Consider the following 21,149-nt stretch of genomic DNA (forward strand, 5'->3'; position numbering starts at 1 on the left):
AAATAATAGAGCATTTAGAAGCATTTAAGACCATCAAGCTGCAACGGCCTTTAGTTGTTTGTGAAGAAAGAAAGCGTCACTTCCCGAGCAGGAAAAAATAACTTATTAATACTAAATTCAGGTATGGAAATAGCATAGCTGGCAACCTACATATGGTATAAATGAGGTAAGAGGTGGTAAGAGGTAAAATACTAAAAAATATTCTACTAATAACGAACTAATATAAAATTTAGTTAATACAATAACAGACGGATAACAGACGATTTATTAGATGCTAGAATACCATGGCTTGATAATTTGAAGATCTTCTAATACCAATTTAATAACTCCTTTAGATATTATTGTCTAAAAACTAAAAGATAACAATTTGTTATTTTGGTATTCATTTAATATTTTACAAAATATTTCGATTACTGATTAATATCACAACAAAGTTTTATACCACAAGCAAACCGAAATAAGCTATCGGTTGCTGCTCGGGTTGGTTGGTTGGTAACATAATATAGTAAGATTTGTTGTGGCATTTACGGACGTTGTAACATCGTTCATGTATAGTAGACTGATGCAAAATTTGAAATTTTCGCTCCACAGTGTTCAAACGGTTTCAAATCGGGTCCTGATTTGCCTCCGAAAGTTTAAACTCATTTGATAAGAAACTGACTTGGCACAAATCATTTGAAGTTTATATGGAAATTACTATGGGAAAACAAAACTCGTCTCCTAGCCTTTTTACATATTGAACTGTTAACAAATTCTATTGCTATTCTTATGGGAATTTTTATCAGCTACAACTTTGCAGGAAATCGTTTTTCAGCCAAACGTCAAATTAAGTAGTTATTAATTGTTTAATAGATTGATAATCTTATGGCAAGATTAAGCAACTGTATTGAAGGCAACACTGTATTCTGCAGTGTGACATAGTAGCCATGATTTTTGTCCTCTATTCACTGAACACTTGATTGAGCATAATCATAAGACATCAATTACTTGAATCATTAATGATTTTTATTCCATACGTTTGAACGAAAAGTGGTCTTGGACAAAGTTGTAGCTGAGAAAATTTTCAACAAGCTTAGCTATCAATTGAGTGAATTTTGGTGAATTTTGAGATAGATATGAACCGAAATTATGGTTTCTCCATAGTAATTCCCATATAAACTTCAAATAGTTTTTGCCTAGTCAGTTTCTCACTAAATGAGTTCAAATTTGGAGAGGCTAATAAGGGCCCAATTTGGAACCGTTTGAGCACTGTGGAGCGAAAATTTCAAATTTTGCATCAGTCTAATGTATAGCAGGAAAAGGAATGATTCTACCTTGTGGTACCCCGCACTTAACTAGAAACACATAACATATGTGGAACTTCATGCAAAACTACTGACTAAAAGTTGACCCCTTTTTTGTGTTTCCTCTGTGGTATAACTGGTATAGTTGGACATCGATCTGTCAAAATTAAATTTTCGTTATTCGACACTGAATCTTCATAGGGTCCAATGTCGGAAACGTAAGCAATGGCTTCTTTCGTAAATATCTTTTAATTCAAAGTCAATCCATGAAACCCAGCAATTCTATCAGCTATGGGGACTTTCTCTATACACAAACATCGTGGTGGCTTACTTGAGCGAGTTTTCATTCTCAAGAAATTCATGGAAAAGTTAGTGTTTACGTTTGTGACATTGGCCCTTCTCAAAGAAAATCAGATATTTGGTTGCATGCTCAGTACACGCCATTTGAAAATTACCCAAATTTGAGTAAAATCCACCCTGATCGGTCAAACTGAATCTATCAAAAAATGGGTAAACTATGTTGGGAGTGACAGGTTAACAATTGAACAACGTCGGTCATGCCAATGTTGCTCATGTGTCAGCTTGTCACTCCCAACATAGTTTACCCATTTTTGAGTAGGTTCAGTTGTGACCGATCTGGGAGGATTCTACCCAAATTGGAGTAGTTTTGAAATAACGTGTAAGTATTGACGTTGACGGTGGCTTTCTAGCTCTTTACCCCTGTAGAGATTGCTAAAGTGTGATTGTGTCAGTGATTTGTTTTCATCGGGCAAAAATTTCCGCTATGAAGTTTTTTTTCCTGATGAAAACATTTTGCGTATACCTATACGTGACGTTGTGTGCGTACGATAAACGTCAGCAATCTCTATGGTAAAATCCCGAAGGCGAATTTTGTCTTATCTCTTCACTCCACCATGGTACCAGCGAGCCACCGTCTCTTAATGCAAAGATTAACAGGATCTTATGAGATTTTTCACTGGAGTGAAAGAGTAAGGTAATGTCTAAAATGTTTTTCGCATAGAGTGACGTTTGCTTAAGGGATTTTACCATAGGAGTAAAGAGTTACAGAGTGACCGAAAAGGCTAACTGTCAAGGTAATGCGGCCATTCTTTTTTAGACTAGCTCTGGGGCACAGGGGGCCTATCAAAGGATTTATTAACGCGTGTTTTCAAGTCGGTCAGAAGTGAATCAAGCGCATTGTTAACCAGTCATACTGTAGATAGCCAGTCAGTAGATCTTTGTGTTGGAATTTGAGCAGAAACATTCAATTTTACGCTATTGAGAAACATAGAGAGGGTTGAAACCTTGGTTATTACAGGTATCGATAAGCTCTCGATTCCATTTGTCATCCTTCTTGCAAAATTCTAGTGAATGAAAAGATGCAAAGTTAGCTCAAAACACTGCATATGTCTGTTTCACATATGAATTCCAAGAAGAAGAAAATCCGCTACAGCTATCAAATGAACAAGGCTTCAAAGAATCGCCAGCAAATTATACTTCAATTTCTCAACGCACACTATGTTTTTTGTTTTCAATATTCAGCTCTTTTTTATACTGGCGGTAGAACTTTGACAGCTTCTTAAGATTTGCAATATACTTATATATAAACCAGGATTGCAAAATGATGCTGCTTTAAACTGTATCCATCAAACTCCAAATTTGGGCTGTCGTTTTTTCCCTCATACATTATGAAATGAAATCAAAGTTTGATGCAATTGGTTCCAACAAAAAAATTTAATGGAAATAAAATGGAGCATACATTTAATATCTAAATTTATCATAGAGAAAGAAGTTTCTCAAATTTTTGGTAATAATTACAGAAAAGCAATACGCATCGCTTTCATAATTGAATTGTAAACAGTTTACCCATGGCAGCTTAAAATTAGGTTTTTTAGGTGGCAAGTCATCGCTTAAAACATCTTCAAAAATTGTCTCCTTTTTTATGCAAACGATAATTTATAATTATAAATTAAGTTATATGATTAAAAATAAAGAACGTAAATTATTATGGCAATATAAAGACATGAGTTCCAGAGCGCTAAGAAGATATAGAATTATAAACAACATTAGAAATATTTTAATAGAATTGACTACCCCCTTGATCTCCTTTCACAGTTTACAGCTGGTATAACCAGTTTGACAGATCGATGTCCTACTATACCACTTGAAATCACTGAAATGGGGTCGATTTTTTATGACCAAGTTCCACATATGTTATGTGAGTGAAGGTTACCGTCAATTCCTAATCCGTTTAACTTGTCCAGGACAATTTCGTGATCCATTTGATCGAAAGCAGAAAAGAAGTAAATGTCACAAGGTTGATGGTAGTCGATCAGCCCAGTGGCAGCCGCGTAGGCAACAGGTTATACAGTGACAGCGGGCCCAGCACAGCAAAATCAATTATTTGAGCCCGGGACATGCTGCCTACTGTCAAATGCTGCTGCCTGTTGTCAATCGTTTGGGAACACATTCATATTGATCTGATGAGATATATTGCGAGCATTTCTGTGATGAGAAGTCCAGGACAATCAGTTCAAAAAGTTTTGACGACGCACACAACATCGATTATCATCAAATGGTGAGGACCAATGGCAGGTAAAAGAGGTACATTGACGTTTTAAGCGAGGAGGATGATGCCTGCAATCTTTTACCAACGAACATGGAGCTCGAATCATGCTGCAGTGAGTACCGAGTTCATCACTAACAAAACAGAGGTCCAAAAAACGATCGTTTTCGTTCATGACATCGTTCAGTTGTCTAAGGCAAGCCGTGCTGAAAGCGTCCAGAAAACATTCGGTTGTGAAAATATTCCCGGAACGGATGGCGTCAGGATAGAACCATTGGGGTTAAACTGCCAAATGATGCCACGGAGTTTGAATTCGCCGATAATGATGATGTTACACTGAGGCAAAATAGTGTAAGAATTTCATAAGAACCACTTCTGACTTTTAGTCAAAAGAAATCGGTATGAATTTCATTGATTTCTTTTATGAAAAACAATTACGACAAAATATAATAAAACGGAGCAGACTGGAACCGAACCATGGACGTTGAGATTGCAAGGCCCTTGAGTTGACCACTCGTTTTCGAACGCTTAGGTGAATTAAATGGTTAAGACGTATAAGAGCTACTACATGTTAGGCGAAAATGAAATTCATATGGGTCGTTCATATATTGGGCCTAATGCAATTTTTAAGTCTATTTACCTCAGTGTACACTGAGGCAAAAGAACGTAAGAATTCCATAAGACCCACTTATGAATTTTAGCCACACAAAATCGATATGAATTTTATAAATTTGCCTTAAATGAAAAATAATGTTGACAAATAAATCATTAAACGGAGCAGACTGGAACGTATATATTACGGGTCCTGTATCTGGACTTTTACTCATTCGTTTATGCTTGGGAAAATGGAATGGCTAAAGGCGTATAAGAGCTACCTTATGTTAGACGAAAATCTTTCATAAGTCGTGCTTATGAAATTCTTAGATCCATTTGCCTCTGAGTATGACATCGACATCATTGACGCGCTCAGGAAGAAGGTAGATAACACAGATGAAAGAGCTCACGTCGGACAGAGATGCTGCAGCCCAGAGTTACTCAACAACGGAATTACCTGGAGGAAAGACCTGATAAATTGATGATAGAACGTATTTTTTTGGTCTATGCTTGCCATAAACTGGCTACAACTCGAAAAATACGCTACTTAGCACAATATTATCCTGATGAATGTACACTCCCGATCATAAGTTTAAGGACACCCCAAAAAAAAACATGACGAATTTGTTATGTTCATATCTCTGTCATGTTACGTCCAATTTTCGTTCTCTTTAGATCATTTGAAAGGTATTGAATGGAACTTTTCTCGTAGGCAAATTGTTCAATATAATTTTCAAATTTTGTGTGCTAAAAGTTCACCCAAAGTTACAATATTTTTCAAAATTCACTCTGAAGAATCGCGACTGATTTTCTCAGAATTGGGTTGACCAAATTTTGAAATAAAAGTAGTAGTAGAATACTTATGCTATACCATTCATACCATTGTTATTTGATCGAAAATTGAACGTAGAATGAGAGATCATTGAACAAAACATATTTGCATGGTTTTTTGGGGGTGTCCTTAAACTTATGATCGGTAGTGTACAAGGCATGTACATGTCAAGGATAAGCAAATAAGGTAGTGGAATTAAATGGAAATTACTAATCCTTATCTATCTCTTTATACAAAATGATTGCCTAGCTGATTTTCTCTTCTTGGTCAATCTCATCAGACCGTTACTCCACGCGGCGATCAAGTGTACTGTGCGCGCTGCATACAGACGTCAACAGGAACACGGTGGGGTTGAATTGGTGTTTTATGCAACCGTTAATTATCGACCCAACATGATGTATTTAGAACAAAATTGCAACAAAACTAAACGAGATAGAAAGCTGATGTACAAGAAAGAGTTGTAGAAAGATTTTGAACATTAATAACTCAGCCGCCCCTGGACCGCTTTCAATACATTTATCACCAATCGATCAGAAATATTCCTACGCATCTAAGGATCCAAAATTAAGATTTTATGTTTTTTCAAAATGTCTCTATTGAAATTGAACGAATGTGCAACTGTTGCTATGGTAATTAAAATTATAGCCGATTGCCTGCGAAAAGCAATTTCCCTAACAAGATTTCAACTTTGAATTCCATCCGGTCTCACCAAACGGTGTTTATTCAATCACCGCGTGGTGAGTGGTGGTGTTCTTTTTGTCAAAAATTATATGCAAACATATTTTTTTTTCTATCTCATCATGAAAAAATTGAACCCTCAGAAAAACCGAAAAGTCGATGTTTTGTGGTTTTTTTGAGCCTTCTGAAAAATGTTTTTGCACGTGAATTTCCTTTGAAAAATTAGAAAAAAATGTAATTTTTTTAGATTTTCGATATTTTTGAAAAATCAAAACGTAATTATCGGAGATAAACCAGCTTACGGCTGAAAATCTCCTAAATAAAGAAAAAAAAAAAACGTAAATAATTTCTTCGGAGCGGTAAACTTCCCCTTAAGTAAAAATTAAACTATTTTTCCATTTACAATTAATAAATCTCCCGCAAATCAAGATCAAATCGAAAATCACCCAAATTTTGCACAGTTATTGGGGAACTCAAAACGATTTGAAAGAGCAGTGGGGAGCACGAGGATGTAAAGTTGACCCACCCTAATGTGGGTAGTAGCAACAGAAGGCACATTAGCGCAGTGGAAGAATTAGGAAGGTGTCTTTTTGCCAACCTGAAAAGGATACTTTATTGCACCGACGACGACGGCGACGACGATGATGGTTGCTAGTCTTAACAATGGGAAAGGACGTATTCTGCTGCTCGTACTTTGAACTGAAGAATTTGTGCTTTCAGTAAAAGCTGAAGGTACGATATGACAGAAGGTGTGTAGCTGGAGTTTATTTTGATGCATGATTTAAGAAACAGTAACTTTGAGCGCTGTTGAGTTTGAGGACGGTTGCGAAAAACAAAAAAATATGTGTGCTTGAATGTATTCAGGGTATACTGTACCAGGGTCGGAGTCCGTTGGATATGAAAGCAAACCTAGAGGTTTATGGATGTTTATGGTATGGTTGCAACATTTAATGAATCATATCGTCAGTTCATTTTCTACAGATATGGCACTGTTCCGGTGGTAGGAAGTAGTAAAAATCCCCATGTAGAAATTGAGATAAGTAGGGATAATTCACTTTCAAAGCATCTTCAGGTCAACAAAAGTGAACAACAACCTAAAGAAATTAAGCAAACTACAATTAATTAAAAACAGTATTCCCCCTACATTTTTTACCCACTCTAGTATCAGTCCCAAGAGAACCAAAAAATTAAAAAAAAAGCAAAAAATTTTTCTCACGAGCTCAATCTCTCAACATACCATGTATATGTAGCCACACGCCACTTTAAATTTAATTTGGATTTATCCTCCGAACTTCAAATGAATTCTCTTCATAAATATCCTGAATAATAGGCAGTACTAATATGGTATTCTCTTCACAGTTCATTTCAAATTCTCCTTAAAATTCATCTGAAACACTCCTCACAATTCCTAGTCAATATTCTTGTAATTGTACTTGTTCAGTGCATATCCCGTTCCATCCGCTAAGTTGACGTATTGAGGGCTCAACCCCTAGGTATATGCACCTACCGTCCTTCCCGTTGCATTTTTAAAGGGCGAACACGAAATTATTGCGACACCGAAAATGTCATGCCAATTTTCTTATAATGTTTAGAATCAAACCAAAATTTAAGGGTAGTTTTATACATATATTTACTTCAAAAATCAAAAGAAAAGTTAATCGATGGAGCCTTGATTGTAAAATTGAACGCATTTTCGCTTGATGCCCTCCATCAAAGTCTTTACAGTGTCATCCGGTACCAGTTTCTCAGTTTTTTTTTTCCATTTTCTTAACATGTCCTTCTCGTCTTTGACTGTCTTCTTGCTCTTCCGAAGTTCCCGCTTCATTATTGCCCAGTACTGCTCCACCGGGCGCAGCTCCGGACAGTTTGGCGGATTCATGTCCTTTGGAACAAAATGGACAGAATTGGCCTCATACCACTCCAGGACACTTTTAGAATAGTGGCATGATGCCAAATCTGGCCAAAATAGCGGAGCTTCGTCGTGCTGCTGCTAGAACGGCAAAAAGCGCTTCTCGAGGCACTCAGATTTGTAGATCTCGCCATTTACTGTGCCCTTTGTCACGAAAGGCTCACTCCTCAGTCCGCAAGAGCAGATGGCCTGCCAAATGAGATATTTGGAGGCGAACTTCGACATTTTCTTCTTCTTAAATTTGTCGTCCACATCGAACTTGCTCTTGCCGGTGAAAAACTCCAACCCCGGAATTTGCTTAAAATCGGCTTTTATATACGTTTCGTCGTCACACAGCAGCCATATTTTGTCATCATCTTCTCGTAGAGATTCCGTGCCCGAGTTTTAGCCGTCGATTGTTGCCGCTCATCGCGGTTTGGGAAGTTCTGTACCTTGTATGTATGTAGTCCAGCTCTCTTCTTTGCATTCTGGACGTAGCTCTGCGACATGCCGATATTTTTAGCAAAATCACGGCTTGAGACGTTGGGATTTGCTTTAATCATCCGCTTCACCTTTCCCTCGGTCTTTTTGTTCTCCGGTCCCGGTTTTCTTCCAGCTCCTTTGCCGTGGTCCAACGTCAACCGCTCCTGGAACCGCTTCAACACTCTGGAGACGGTTGAATGGTGAATGTTCAACATTTTTCCCAACTGCCGGTGCGACAGGTCAGGAAATTCCAGGTGTTTGGATAGAATTTGTTCTCTCAACTCGCGTTGGTTCACATTTTCGTTGAATCGAAAAACACGACTTCGAGTTTGACAGCATGTACACAATACACATCAATGAGAAAGTGTGCAAAATTTGGTTGATTTTTACCCAATGGTAGAAAAGTTATGCCCTGTTGAATGTGTCGCAATAATTTCGTGTTCGCCCTTTAAGCTTGTGTGATACTCTAGACTCACATGGGTGGTCGCATCCGTGGCCTCCCATGGGTAGGCTAAAGTGTCCGTCCAGGTTCTGATATATTTGCTAATATCTTTGCATGGTTGAAGCTACTATTTGAAATTTTCTAAATTGTGATCAATTGTTTTGATCTGTATTTTATAGCAGCACTTTATATGTTTTACTAATTTTACATCAATAAAATGTGATTCTAGATTTAACTAACCATTCTTTAAAGCACAATGTCAAAAAACTTCAATATTTTTAAATGTGTTTAATATTTATTATTGCAATGGTCAATGGCTCTATATTGGCCATAACGTAATATTAAGTACTGTAGTAACTGGAGCACCTAGGTTAAAAATGAAATGTAATTTATTTTGAATTTGGAACAAATAAAGAGTTAAAAAAAAGCACGATATATTGACAAACTGAATTATATAAAATATATTTTTTGATTGCCACTTTCATAGACAAGGAATGAAAGAAGCGTAAGGTCGCCATTCGCCATTCGCCAGACAAACTACCGTGAGGTGCTCATTCACTGTTTGACCTCAATTCATCGCTCATATTAAAAATATGTTGAAAAGGTTCACAAAATGGGTTCAAAATCAGCGCTCAGCCTCAATAACTTACCAACAAATAATGCTTTAAATGGCCAGAAAATTACGACATGAGCACTACATAGGAACATAGGCATTAATATTGAACGAAATCAGTTCGTACAGCATTGTTTTGGATGTTTTTTTTTTCACAATGATAATAACCTTTACACTAGCGCAAAGGAATGCTGAACACATTCATGAAAAATAAATTTACAAACTATGGGAATCTCACTTTGATCTAAAAACAAAAGTGATTAGTGAACGGGCACCACCCGGTAGATTCTTTCACTGTGAACCTGGCATTTCTAGCCTACCTTAACTATTAAATAAATGGAAAGCATAACATGGGTCACACTCCCCCTAAGCGGAACCGCCGCATCCTATTCTGTCTTAGCTCAAATACCAAATGGCAATGGTTCGAATGTATCAATATATAACTTGCCAAATTTATGAAAAATGCAAATTTCATAAACATACTTGAACGCAGTAATTTAATTCAAGTAATCTGAATTATGCAATTATTTCAATATGCACTCTAATGGCAGGGGTGACTAATGACGTACATTCAAATAAACCCATAACCCACCGATGGAGTGTTGATAAATCACAATGAAATATTGCGACAGAGCACGGACTTGAGGCTACTAGAGTATTACATAATCTAGGTCCGGTTTAGGATTATATCTGAAAATTCCAAAATCAGCCAAAGTCCAATTTTTTAAAAATTAATTAAGTTTTTTACACTACTGATATCAAGTTGATTATAAATAAGTTCACGTTTTAGAAATAGTGTATCGTAAATCATATGTCTAATCTCTTTCTCGCTCTACCCATCCATAAAATTGTAAATCTTTACTAAACTCGAGACGAGTATTCGGTTCAATTCCTGTAAGTCCAAATTTAAGATTATGATTAAGTATGTGTAACGCAAATGTTAACTTGGCTAGGTAAAGTTCATAAGATTGAGCCTGTGCAAATAAATAAATCTACAAAAAAAAATTATTAGGTTTTTTTTCATTTTTTCCGGTGGAATCATGCTTTGAACTCCCGTTGAATTTCTACTCAGAATTAAAATGTAATGCTCTCAGAATTCCCTTGGAATTATTCTCATATTTGCTTAGAAGTTATGCTTAAATAGTTTTTAAAATTTTATTCCCACTTTTTAATTCTGCCTATAGTTGAATTAAAGCTCAGAACTCCCTTGGACATCTCCTGAGCATTAACCAGGAATCACTCAATACCAGTGCTGGCAAAATCATCAATCAAATGATATTTTCCCTGTCACATACATGCGGGATATTGAAACAAAATATCATGCTTGATATTGATTTTACAAGCTCATTTGGTATTGTTGGTATTGCGAGACTATTCACAACGTGCAAAAATCAAGCTGAGAGTTGACTCGACACAAGAATGATTCCGTTGCTGCCGATAGTCTGCTATCTCTTTTTTCTCTTCACCGATGGCAGACACGAAGTGACTGCTGCCAGCCGTTATGGAGGTCTCGGTTGCGTTTGGATGTAAAGCAAAAATCATGATTAAACACAATCTCACCACAGTTTGTTGAGATTTGCAGCTGGTGAGTTTTGTTAGGTTGATATTCCGAGCTGCGATATCACAGCTTGCAAAATCAACCGCAGTTGTTTGCTTGTTGATTTTTGTCGTAAAGCGTGATCTTGGACATGGGTTAGATTTGATTTTTTTTTATATTTTCCCAACACTGTTAAAAATGAAAATGAAGCCCCAGTCAATGCTCTCTTAGGATACTCCTTAGAATTCCTTTTAATTTCTACTCAATATTCTTCTGAAATTCTACCTTGAGAATGTCACGAAATTCTAAAATCATGAATATTTCCTTCCCATGAATCTCGAAAGTTTCCAAAGAACCTTCAATATTGATATTTGTTTTAAAATCTGGGATCTTGCAAAACATTTCAAAATCCGAAATTTGAATTTTCGTTTCAGAATCTTGAAAATCTCTTCAAGCTTCTCTTTTTTTAAGGTCAAGGAATAGAAATATCACCACTATAAAATTTTCTTTTCTTCAGCATTTGAGAAATTTGATGATCATATTGAAATTTGCATTAAATTTCACAGTATTGAAGATTCATCAATAATCAAATCTTAAGAAATTTGTCGCGGATCTCAATAAATTAAATTTCAAAATGTCTAGCACAATGTTAAACTTTATTAATTTTGTTTGCAAAATTCGTGATTATGGCAAGTATTTCATCCAGTAGCGTTAACAGACTTAAAACAATTTCTATGAAATTAAAAATATCAGATACTTTGAAAAGCTTTGCAGATTGCACACATAAAAGTATCTCTCTTTTCTGATTATAATTAATGATATCGAATTAAAAAATATGTACATTAAAATCCCTAGCGGCACCGGTGGCGTAGTGATAGGCGTGATTACCTCTCACCCCAGGAGGCCTGGGTTCAATCCCAGTCGGCGCCGCCAGGATGTTTTGGGGCATAACATCTCTGAACATGCCTTCCTTCGGGAAGTAAAGCCGTTGGTCCCCGGTTCATGAGTTGATGGGTTGATATGTCCGGTCCAGGTGTGGAAGCTGCCTCCCTGGCGTCGGTAGCATTGGTGCTCAGCACGGAAAACAAGATCGACGGAAAGCAAATTAAGAAAAAAAAACAAAGCATTCTCCCCACACCAGAAACAGTGAACAGATTTGCAAACATTTATTCGATCTCTTAGAAGACTTTTCCTCAAAACACCTGGCACCCCTGTCCTGAATACTCAAGTTTGATTTGCTTCATGATAGATTTTGGTGTGAATAAAAGATACGGACTATTTTTCCCAAGGACACCAGAAACATGCCCACCATTTATCATGTTTTCAAAGTCTCTTTGATTGTAACATCACAATCACAGAAATTTTATTCCAATATCAAAGCCTAAAATGAACACTAAGAAAAAAATCATGTAGTTTCATCTTGAGTTTTTTTTTTCAGTTTATGGACTTGTGATTGGACATTGTATTGTATTTTTCAATAGACTTATGATCAAGAATCAAAAAAAAAAAATCCTTTGCCCAAACTTTGAAAATAAAAATTCTATGTCCAAGATCATAACACTTTTTCTATGTACCAAAAGCTATTGGCGAAGGCCTTACGAGCGTCAATTCTTCCGTTACTCGTTCCCGCAAGGACTCTGAACCATTCGCTAATAGGCGATAGGTTGACAGGAAGGTTTGAAGTTCTGTATTGACAAGAGGAATGTCAACGATTGAATGTAGGAAAAAAACAAAATGTACGATTAATCAGTGCGAACAGTTTTTTTTTTATTAATTGATTTGAGACTGTATTTTGTAGTTTGAATGCTGTTACTTATAACATTAGTTATTTATCATTCTGAAAAGCAACAGTGAACTACATTTATTGCATTCCTTCAAAGTTTTGAGTAGCCAGCTAATGACTTACTTAATGCTTAATTAAAGGCAAAAATAATTTCGATTTATGGTCTTAAATTACTAAATTGGGTTAAAGCTATAGTTAAATATCAATAAACGCGTGAAACTAATAAATCAAAATCCTACAGCTAACGTAAAGTAAACTTACCAATAGAAATACAAGAAAATACTGTCGAAAAAGTTGTCCAGAAGTAGATAAATTTACTGAGGTCACTGGAATTATAAGACAAACTTAAATGTTACTCAAATGCACTTGAGACAAATGTTTACCCTTACTGCTAGCTTTGAAGCGCTATCCTTAATAATAAAAAGGAATTGCTAAAAGAACAGTGAGTGCTCTATTTTGTTCAAGACAACAAAATCATTAACATTTTCTTAGGACTGTGTACTTACACTGCGTTCTATATCAAACCTTCAAAATATCTAATATTACTCCAGGGAGCAACATTTTCTAAACTTGTTGGTCTTAGAGATCTCAATTGTTAAAAGTTATTTAAAGCACTTTAAAGATTTTTGAAGATTCTATGCTTGCGCACAGGTTTCGTAGAATATCAGAAAATATTTTCAAAAAGGTGGTTAACAAAATTGGGTCATTACTGTATGTCCGAAAGGGGAATAATGAAAACTACTGTCAATAGAAAAAAAAAATCATATTGAATAATTAAAAACCAAAAAAAATTCAAATATGAAGGGCTTTTATAAGTACTACTACTTTGGCGTGATTTGAATTTTCATAGAATATTGAAAAAATATACCGATAGCCAATTTATCTTTGATGATAACTGAAAACTTTTCTGCTCTAGATCATTAATATTATGGAACGTTTTAATGAACATTCGAAAGTGAGAATCTTTTCAAAGGTTCCTCAATACACCACCGAAAAAAGTAGAATCACACCAAACAAAGAACGAGGGCTATCATCATTTCAGGGATGCTGCCATTGTGCTCAGCTGATTACGAAGATTAGAGAAACCCTTGGAAACCTTTTTGTGAAAATCATTCTTCATCATAAAGGTACACCGACCCTCCGTGGGTATCCTGTTTCCAATGCATCCTGCTGGCATCTTCTCCGTTGCATGCCGTTTCACAACCAGACAAAAGATACCATTGGGAAAGCCTACAAGTTCCCGGCGGGAACCCCCGCTGGGTCCAATCCTTTTCGATGAGCGTTACAAATTGGAACTGGATCGAACCCATCATTCATCACCATCAGCAGCGCTCGATCGTAGAACAGACGGGTAAATTGTGTGCAGGTAAAAACGCACCATTTGATGATGATGGGAGATGTCCTGCCAAGTCGAGCCGGTCCCTGTCAGTGTAACGTAAGAACCGAGCAGGTGGTTGATTGATTCGATTTTATTTCTCCCCCACCATCGATACCCGCATATGTTGCTTTCCAACTTACCTGCATGGTGACGTGTGCGATCAGTGCTTTATCGTCGACGGTGATCACCACCGGTGCGTTCGCGAGCAGGGGGATGCCGTTCTTGAGCCAGGAGATCTTGGCGACCGGGGTGGCGTTCACGCTGCAAATGATCTCCGCCCGGCCACCCAACTCGACGCGGATCGACTTTGGCGTGATGCTGATTTGCCTCTTGATATCTGTGGGAAGGAAGAGAGATAGAGAGAGAGGGAAATGAAAATAAAGTGCATGATTGTTGGTTGGCGGCGGGTTGTATAAATAAGGTAGCCCTATGCCGTCGATGATGCTGCTGCCCCGTTAATCGTCGTATTTATGGAAAGGTGCGGAATAACCGATGAAAAATTTGAATGTGAAAGTACGCTGCTGGTGAGGGGCCCTTTCGGGAGAAGGTTGGTAAACGATGGCGCAGGCGAAAGACGGAGCCTTGAAGAGTTGACCACCCACGGATTGGCAAGAGAGTATTTTTATTTGCTACACGGTATTTATGTTTGGATTGCCGCAGGTCAAGAGCTGTTGACGTGAGAGGATTAGTGGCTAAATGTGGAATTGTAGGAGCATGTCGTGAATTGACATTCCAGCGAAATTGGAAAATTGTATATGGGTCTCTTCAAGAGCGCTTTAGCTGTCGAATTTGACTAAAAATGAGAGCTTTCTGAGCAAAGAAATCCTCAACTGAATCAGAAATCGAACCCATCGCCTACAGCATGACATGCAATTTACAATTGAAAGGTCCCATAATGTGATCATGATATGAGTTTTTATAATGTTCTGATCAGTCGACTAGTTTTCGTGCTCTGAAAAGATGACATTTTCTATGCCACGGAATGCCGAGCAAACTCAATGTACCGTTTTCCCGCAAGCTCGGTTAACCCTTCCATCACAACAATCTAACATTGAAGCCCCAACGGCGGCGTCCCAAATTAACCGCAGCGACCACAACTGGAGCGAACAAAACACAATCACACCTCTTGTTCTGTTCACCAGCTGGAAGCTTCCAGCACGAGGTGAGACGGATGCCTTTTCCGTGGCTCACCTTTATTATTTATGTTATAGGGTTTATCATCATTATTTGTGGATAATTTGAATAACAAATAGTTTAGTTGGTTCGTTTTGTTGTCGCCTCACCACGGTGCACGTGTTACCTTCTTCTTGCTGCTTGGCTAGGAGACGATGTAGCAACAGTTCCAGACTGGTTTGTTGTTCGTGAAAACAGCCTTTGCCTGGAGTTGCATCACATCGCTCAGCTTACCACATAACACCATTTGGCGACGATACAGTCGAAATTTTGTGTTTGTTCAGTGGTTTTAGATTGTGAAGCTATAGCAGGGAAACGAGATGATGGAGATCTTCTAAATTTGAAGGACTTTACTCACGAGTTAGATGGTGATTCACAAAGGTTCATGGCGCCACGGATGTCAATAAAAAACAGTTTGATTAGGTGCATTCTTAAGATATCAACAAGCATTGTAGAAAGGAAGGTCATGATGTTATTTCGAATTTAATATTTCTTTAAGACTCTTTAAACACTGTAATCGCATTCAAATAGCTCAACACTCAAGGGAGGGCATCTCTTCGAGATTATGTCGCTTTATTCCGCAGCTGCTCCCGGAAAAGAAGGGAACGAGAGCATAGCAGCATTGAGCTTTTATCTGGCTAAGACCATCTAATTCAATTCAGTCCCGACCAAGAAAGCGAAAGAAATTGTCTTAAAATGATAGAACAAAGGTCCCAACACGGGAGAGAAAGGCAAGAAAAAGACACATTTTCTCTCGGAAAAATAAAGACGTGAAAGACCGAACAATTGCAGAAGCATTTTTCGACTGGCAGCCAGCAGTGGGACAGCAGAAAAATTCTATGAATAAAATATCAGCATAGTTTTTTTTTTGCCGCCTTCAATACACGGTCATCATGCTTCTGCTCTTGTGTCTCAATGTCCTTTTCGGAGCCAGCCAGATCCGTTTCAAAGTGGAGATTTAGACAAAATGTATAGACCAAAGAAAACGAAAATGGACTGAGGAAACAAATGAATGATACTTGAAGCCTTGTGGCACTTCACTTTTTGCTTCCTGTGTCTCTCTATGTTTTTCTCTCTCTCTCTCTCTCGGCTGATTCGGCTCTTTCAGCATAGTACAAAAAAGACGTTGGGAAAAGTTATGCTTTTGTGATTCACTGATGGTCGTTGTCACAAAGGGAGAATGACACACAAGCTGAAAAAAAGTGTAACACTGGCGGATCTATGGGGGACGAATGGGGAGTGTTTTCCCCTTGCGTTTCTTTTTCAACTTTTCTGAAAGGTCTGAAACCTAAATGATTTCACCTGTAACAGATTTGTTTTTCTTCTTATGTTGTAGCACAACTCGACTTGTCCAAATTTCTGAGCTGTTTTAGCTCATGGGACAATGTGGCCACCTACTTAAAATTCAACTTATTGAACGAATTTTACAAAACATCTGTTACAGGTGTAATGCTTGAAGCCTACTTGCACTATTCATTTCATTCTACACACTTAGAAAAAATCATTTAAATTTAGGTGCTCTGAGAGTGACATATACCAGCGTCAATTTCGACATAAATTTAAGTCATAACAGACGCGAAATATAGCTCAATCAAACGTACATTTCGTCGAGCAACGAACATTTCAGTCTTGGAGCACTTAATATTACATTACAATTACATGTTTGTTCACGTCTCATTTTTAATGTCAACGACGGATTCCGTCACGCGTACAATTAGTTATTTCTAAGTAGGGGAAATGACGGCTTCGGCATGACAGACTATTTTCGGCAACCCAAATTGAAACACTATTTCACTGGATTTTCTTACGAAAACACTTCGCTGAATGCATGACAACGATTCTTTATGCTTCCAGCTTCAATTTGACTATATTTTTACCACTGAGAAAATGCAATCTAGCAGGGTTTTCTTGAAATGAAACACACGCACTACAAGTTGTAGCTGATTTCGAGTTGCCGATAATAGAACAGCAGATTTACATGCAGTTCAAATGGAACGGTTGCCGAAGAAAAACTGGTTGCCGACAATACTCGCTCTCACTAGAGAAGATTGGAGCTTTGTAAAAGCGTTTCAAAACAGTTTTTGACAATTCTTTCGACTGAAATTGTTAGAGCAGCTGGCAGCAAATGTTTGTAAACAAACCAATACTGCATATGTGTGCGTTCCATAGAGAAAAAGGCTATAGAAAGAAGGTCGCTGCTTAGGTTGCCGAGAATACGTAAATTCCCCTATGTAGCCTAAAATAATACTTTCCTCTAGTGCGGATATTCGAAAAATGTTAGACCAGCTCAATTTTTCAAAAAATGATTGATTTCTGGATCAGAAAATAAGGTCGGTCAGTAGTTTCTTATAACTTATCGTTAATACTCCTACAGCAGATATATTAATGGTCATTGGTTTCGTATACGACACGATTTTTTTTTTCAAGTTTACAATAAACATTAAAGATTTGAATACCCTCGAGGCCCAAGGAAGACAACCCTATATCCCTACCAGAGACGTGTTGGGTACCCGCGATCTCTGCTATATGCAGTCGATTTATGTGCTTCTGCAAATGTCTAGTATAAGAATTTAATTCGTTTGTCTTTTGTATCTCTTTATTAGTTTTTGTTTGTCTTGTCCCCCGTCTTGATGAGTCTCATCGTCACCCACTAGTCATCATAGCCGGTCGAACTCCAGACGAATCTAGAACCACACTACCGTTCAGACTGGCGACATCGCTCTGATGAGATTTACCTACCCTACCCCAAAGCTCCTCCCCTTTTCTTATCCTTCGACAATGTACCCCTCTAACCTCGAGTAAGCTGCGAGTATACGGCCCAACTCCTACTAGACATAGAATTAAGTGAATTTTGTTACAAACAAAGAACAATGAATTATCGGCTCCGTAAAGCTAACGCGATTGAGCCTTACAAATAAACGAACTAAAAACGAAAAAAAACATTAAAGTCTTAACAAAATATTACTTGAGTCCATTAGGGGAAATATGAGCACCACTGATATTTAAAACATTTTCTGCTTAAATTCCCCAATTTTGCATTGTTCCTTTTATAAATATAACTGTATCATATGAAATCACTAAGCGGCACCGGTGGTGTAGTGATAAGCATGATAACCTCTCATCCCAGCAGGCCAGGGTTCAATCCCAGTCGGTGCCGCCGGGATGTTCTGAGGCATAACATCTCTGATCACGCCTTCCTTCGGATGGGAAGTAAAGCCGTTGGTCCCCGGTTCATGAGTTGATGGGTCGATAGGTAGGGTCCAGGTGTGGGAGCTGCCACCCTGGCGTCGGTAGCATTGGTTCTCAGCACGGAAAACAAGATCGACGGAAAACAAAATTAAATCACGTTTTGAACCAGCTAGGTAAAAAGAAAATGGTTTTTCACAAGACTGAACAAAGATATCGTTAAATAGGCAGTACCGTAAAACGGGATAGCTTTGATAGTTTTGTGGAGTATATTCTGAATATGTTTTTCAACAATTAATGCTCTTATTTTTTTAAACAAGTAATGTGGATCCTAGTGTTAATTCGTTAGTAATATGTCTAACACAAATAAGTGCCTTTGTATTTTTTTTTTTTGTCTTATGACCGAACATCAGTTTTTTGCGGATAGCCACGCCTTTACAACGAACAGATCTACTGATGATTTCATTTTTGTAGCAAGAAGAGTAATGGAAGAAAATTGGAATTCTGGCAACTACCTGATAGTTTTAGCACTAGATTTTTTGTTTGTTTATTAATTTATTTCATAAGGCTCAACCGAATTAACTTTACAGAGCCGAGGATTCTTGTTCAATACACAAAACATCTGAAAACTATTGCCAACAGGCACAACCCAATAAACATTTTATCGTCCACTATGCAATAAGCCTTCTCAACCAGAACGGGAGCCGCATCCAGTGGTTAAATTGTATGACAGTTACGCCAACGGGAGTCAGAGCGCTTCCATTGCAACAATGGACGCAAAACGTGGTCAGCACTCACACATTCATCACGAAACGGTTGGTTTCCAAAGTCGACGACGCTGCTGATGAAGAACAATGAGGAGGACCACACAATGGTTGCTGCCGAGTAAACAGACGATCACGTGGCACACATTGAGAGTGGTCTGCTTCTGTCTACAGCCGAGTGAACACTGTTTAGCACTAGATATAAAAAAGCTTTTTGCTTCTGGGATTAGATGTTCCATCAAGATTGGTGGATTGAACTCTGATTTGCGTTAAGGATGAGATGACTAGGGTATTGTGGGAATTTTAATATTCAAAGGAACTTGAACGTGGTAAAGCTATAAAACAATGGTGCCCTCTTCCACCGTTACTATTTAATAATTTGATGCAAAAAGTGTTGACCAATATTTCTATTGAATTTCCAGAATTAAAACTTCTTGATTTTGACTTTTTAGTTATTCCCTTGATTTTGGTGAGAACTTCAGAGATTTGGAGGCAGTATTAAAAATCCTTACACAAGAGTTCCATAAGGTAGATTTAAGTATAATTTATGATAAGAGCCAGATAATGTTAAGCTATCTAAATAATAAAGCAAAACAGCCGGAAGAGATAACACTGAATGGAAAAACATTTAAGGTTAGGGAACGTATTAAATATTTAGGAGTATGTTTATCAGCTGCACTGAATAGAAAATTAACCAAAAGAGAGTATAAATACTTTGAAAACTTGTAGGATGATAGTAGAATTTTGAAAAATAAAAAATCATCCGATCTGGGAAACACGGAAGATTATGTATAAAACTGTATTAGCTTCAGCGCTTCTCTGTTGCTCTGTGGCTGTTCTTACAAAAAAGAACAGGATTTCTATAGCTTATTATGAAAAACATATTTTACGGAATATATACAGCCAATGTAAGAAAAACGAAAAACATAAATTCAACGCTAAGAAATTGCTTGACAGTACAACCATTAACAGAAGAGCTAGAGTAAGTTGAATTAGTATTCTCGACCACATTTTGAGGAGAGAGAGTAATCATCCCATCAAATTATCATTAAATATGAATTTCAAAAGAAAAAAAGGATGCCTTAGTTTAATTTGGACAAATTAACTAAATCAGGACTTAAGTAGATATCAAAGTATAAACAACAACAAATGGGTGATTTTGGCAGCAGAAAAAGAAAAAAAAAATAAAGCTCAAGTTGAAGAGATTAATAAAAAAGAAAATAGCAAAATTTCAGATGGAGAATCTTGAAATAAACACTATAAAAGAAGAAGTTAATTACTCAGGGATGCTATGGGTTTCATCTATCTGTTACATGATACATTTTGAGTTAAATTTCACTTTCGGTTAGTTAAAAACAAAGTAGAAAATAGACAAGAAACTGATGAGAAGAATAACAAAGCACTTAATGGGAACTTGTGAGATGCACGCTCAAATTAGTAGAGATCTTTTAAATTACTTAAGTAGGAGAAATGGCTCTAATGTTGGCCATGGATCAGAAAATTGGCCCATCGCTAAAAATCTGCTATTTATCAATTTTATCTAGATGAAAGCGTCATTGGGATGGTACTAATGAATATTTTTGGTCGCTATTGAAAATTTAGACGATTGCTGAATTTATATATGGGCCCAAATTAGGGGCATTTAGGCCAACATTACATCCATTTCCCTTACTTATATTAAAGCAAATATTCTCTGCATGCATTTATGTAAAAAAAATATGTTTGGATAGGTAAGTTGCTTCATTATAGAGACAAGTTAACTTATTATTTTTTTATTTTTATAATCGACATTATATTAACATATGAATTACTAAATACTATTGAAGCGAAATAGATGGGAGAGTGGAAATGCCAACTCCCTGTCTTTAACATTTCGTGAAAAGAGGGCGGGCTCTTCTCCCCACTCATTAGAGCATCTTCATGTTGGATGGCCTGTTTTTTGAGCGGTT

General features: G+C 37.2%; 1 protein-coding gene across 2 annotated transcripts in view; it reads right to left on the minus strand.

The window, feature by feature from the left end:
• Positions 1 to 21,149, minus strand: part of LOC135704987 (netrin receptor unc-5-like) — an 846,608-nt gene that overhangs the window by 458,159 nt on the left and 367,300 nt on the right. For both annotated transcript variants that reach the window (XM_065226538.1, XM_065226537.1), the window contains one exon: positions 14,218 to 14,414. In XM_065226538.1, coding sequence (XP_065082610.1) covers positions 14,218 to 14,414 — 197 coding nt within the window. The remainder of the gene's footprint in view (positions 1 to 14,217; positions 14,415 to 21,149) is intronic.

The sequence above is a fragment of the Ochlerotatus camptorhynchus genome, unplaced genomic scaffold (assembly GCF_037179485.1).
Source record: "Ochlerotatus camptorhynchus isolate MF236.1 unplaced genomic scaffold, CSIRO-AGI_Acam_v1.1 ptg000255l, whole genome shotgun sequence".
Lineage (NCBI taxonomy): Eukaryota > Metazoa > Arthropoda > Insecta > Diptera > Culicidae > Ochlerotatus > Ochlerotatus camptorhynchus.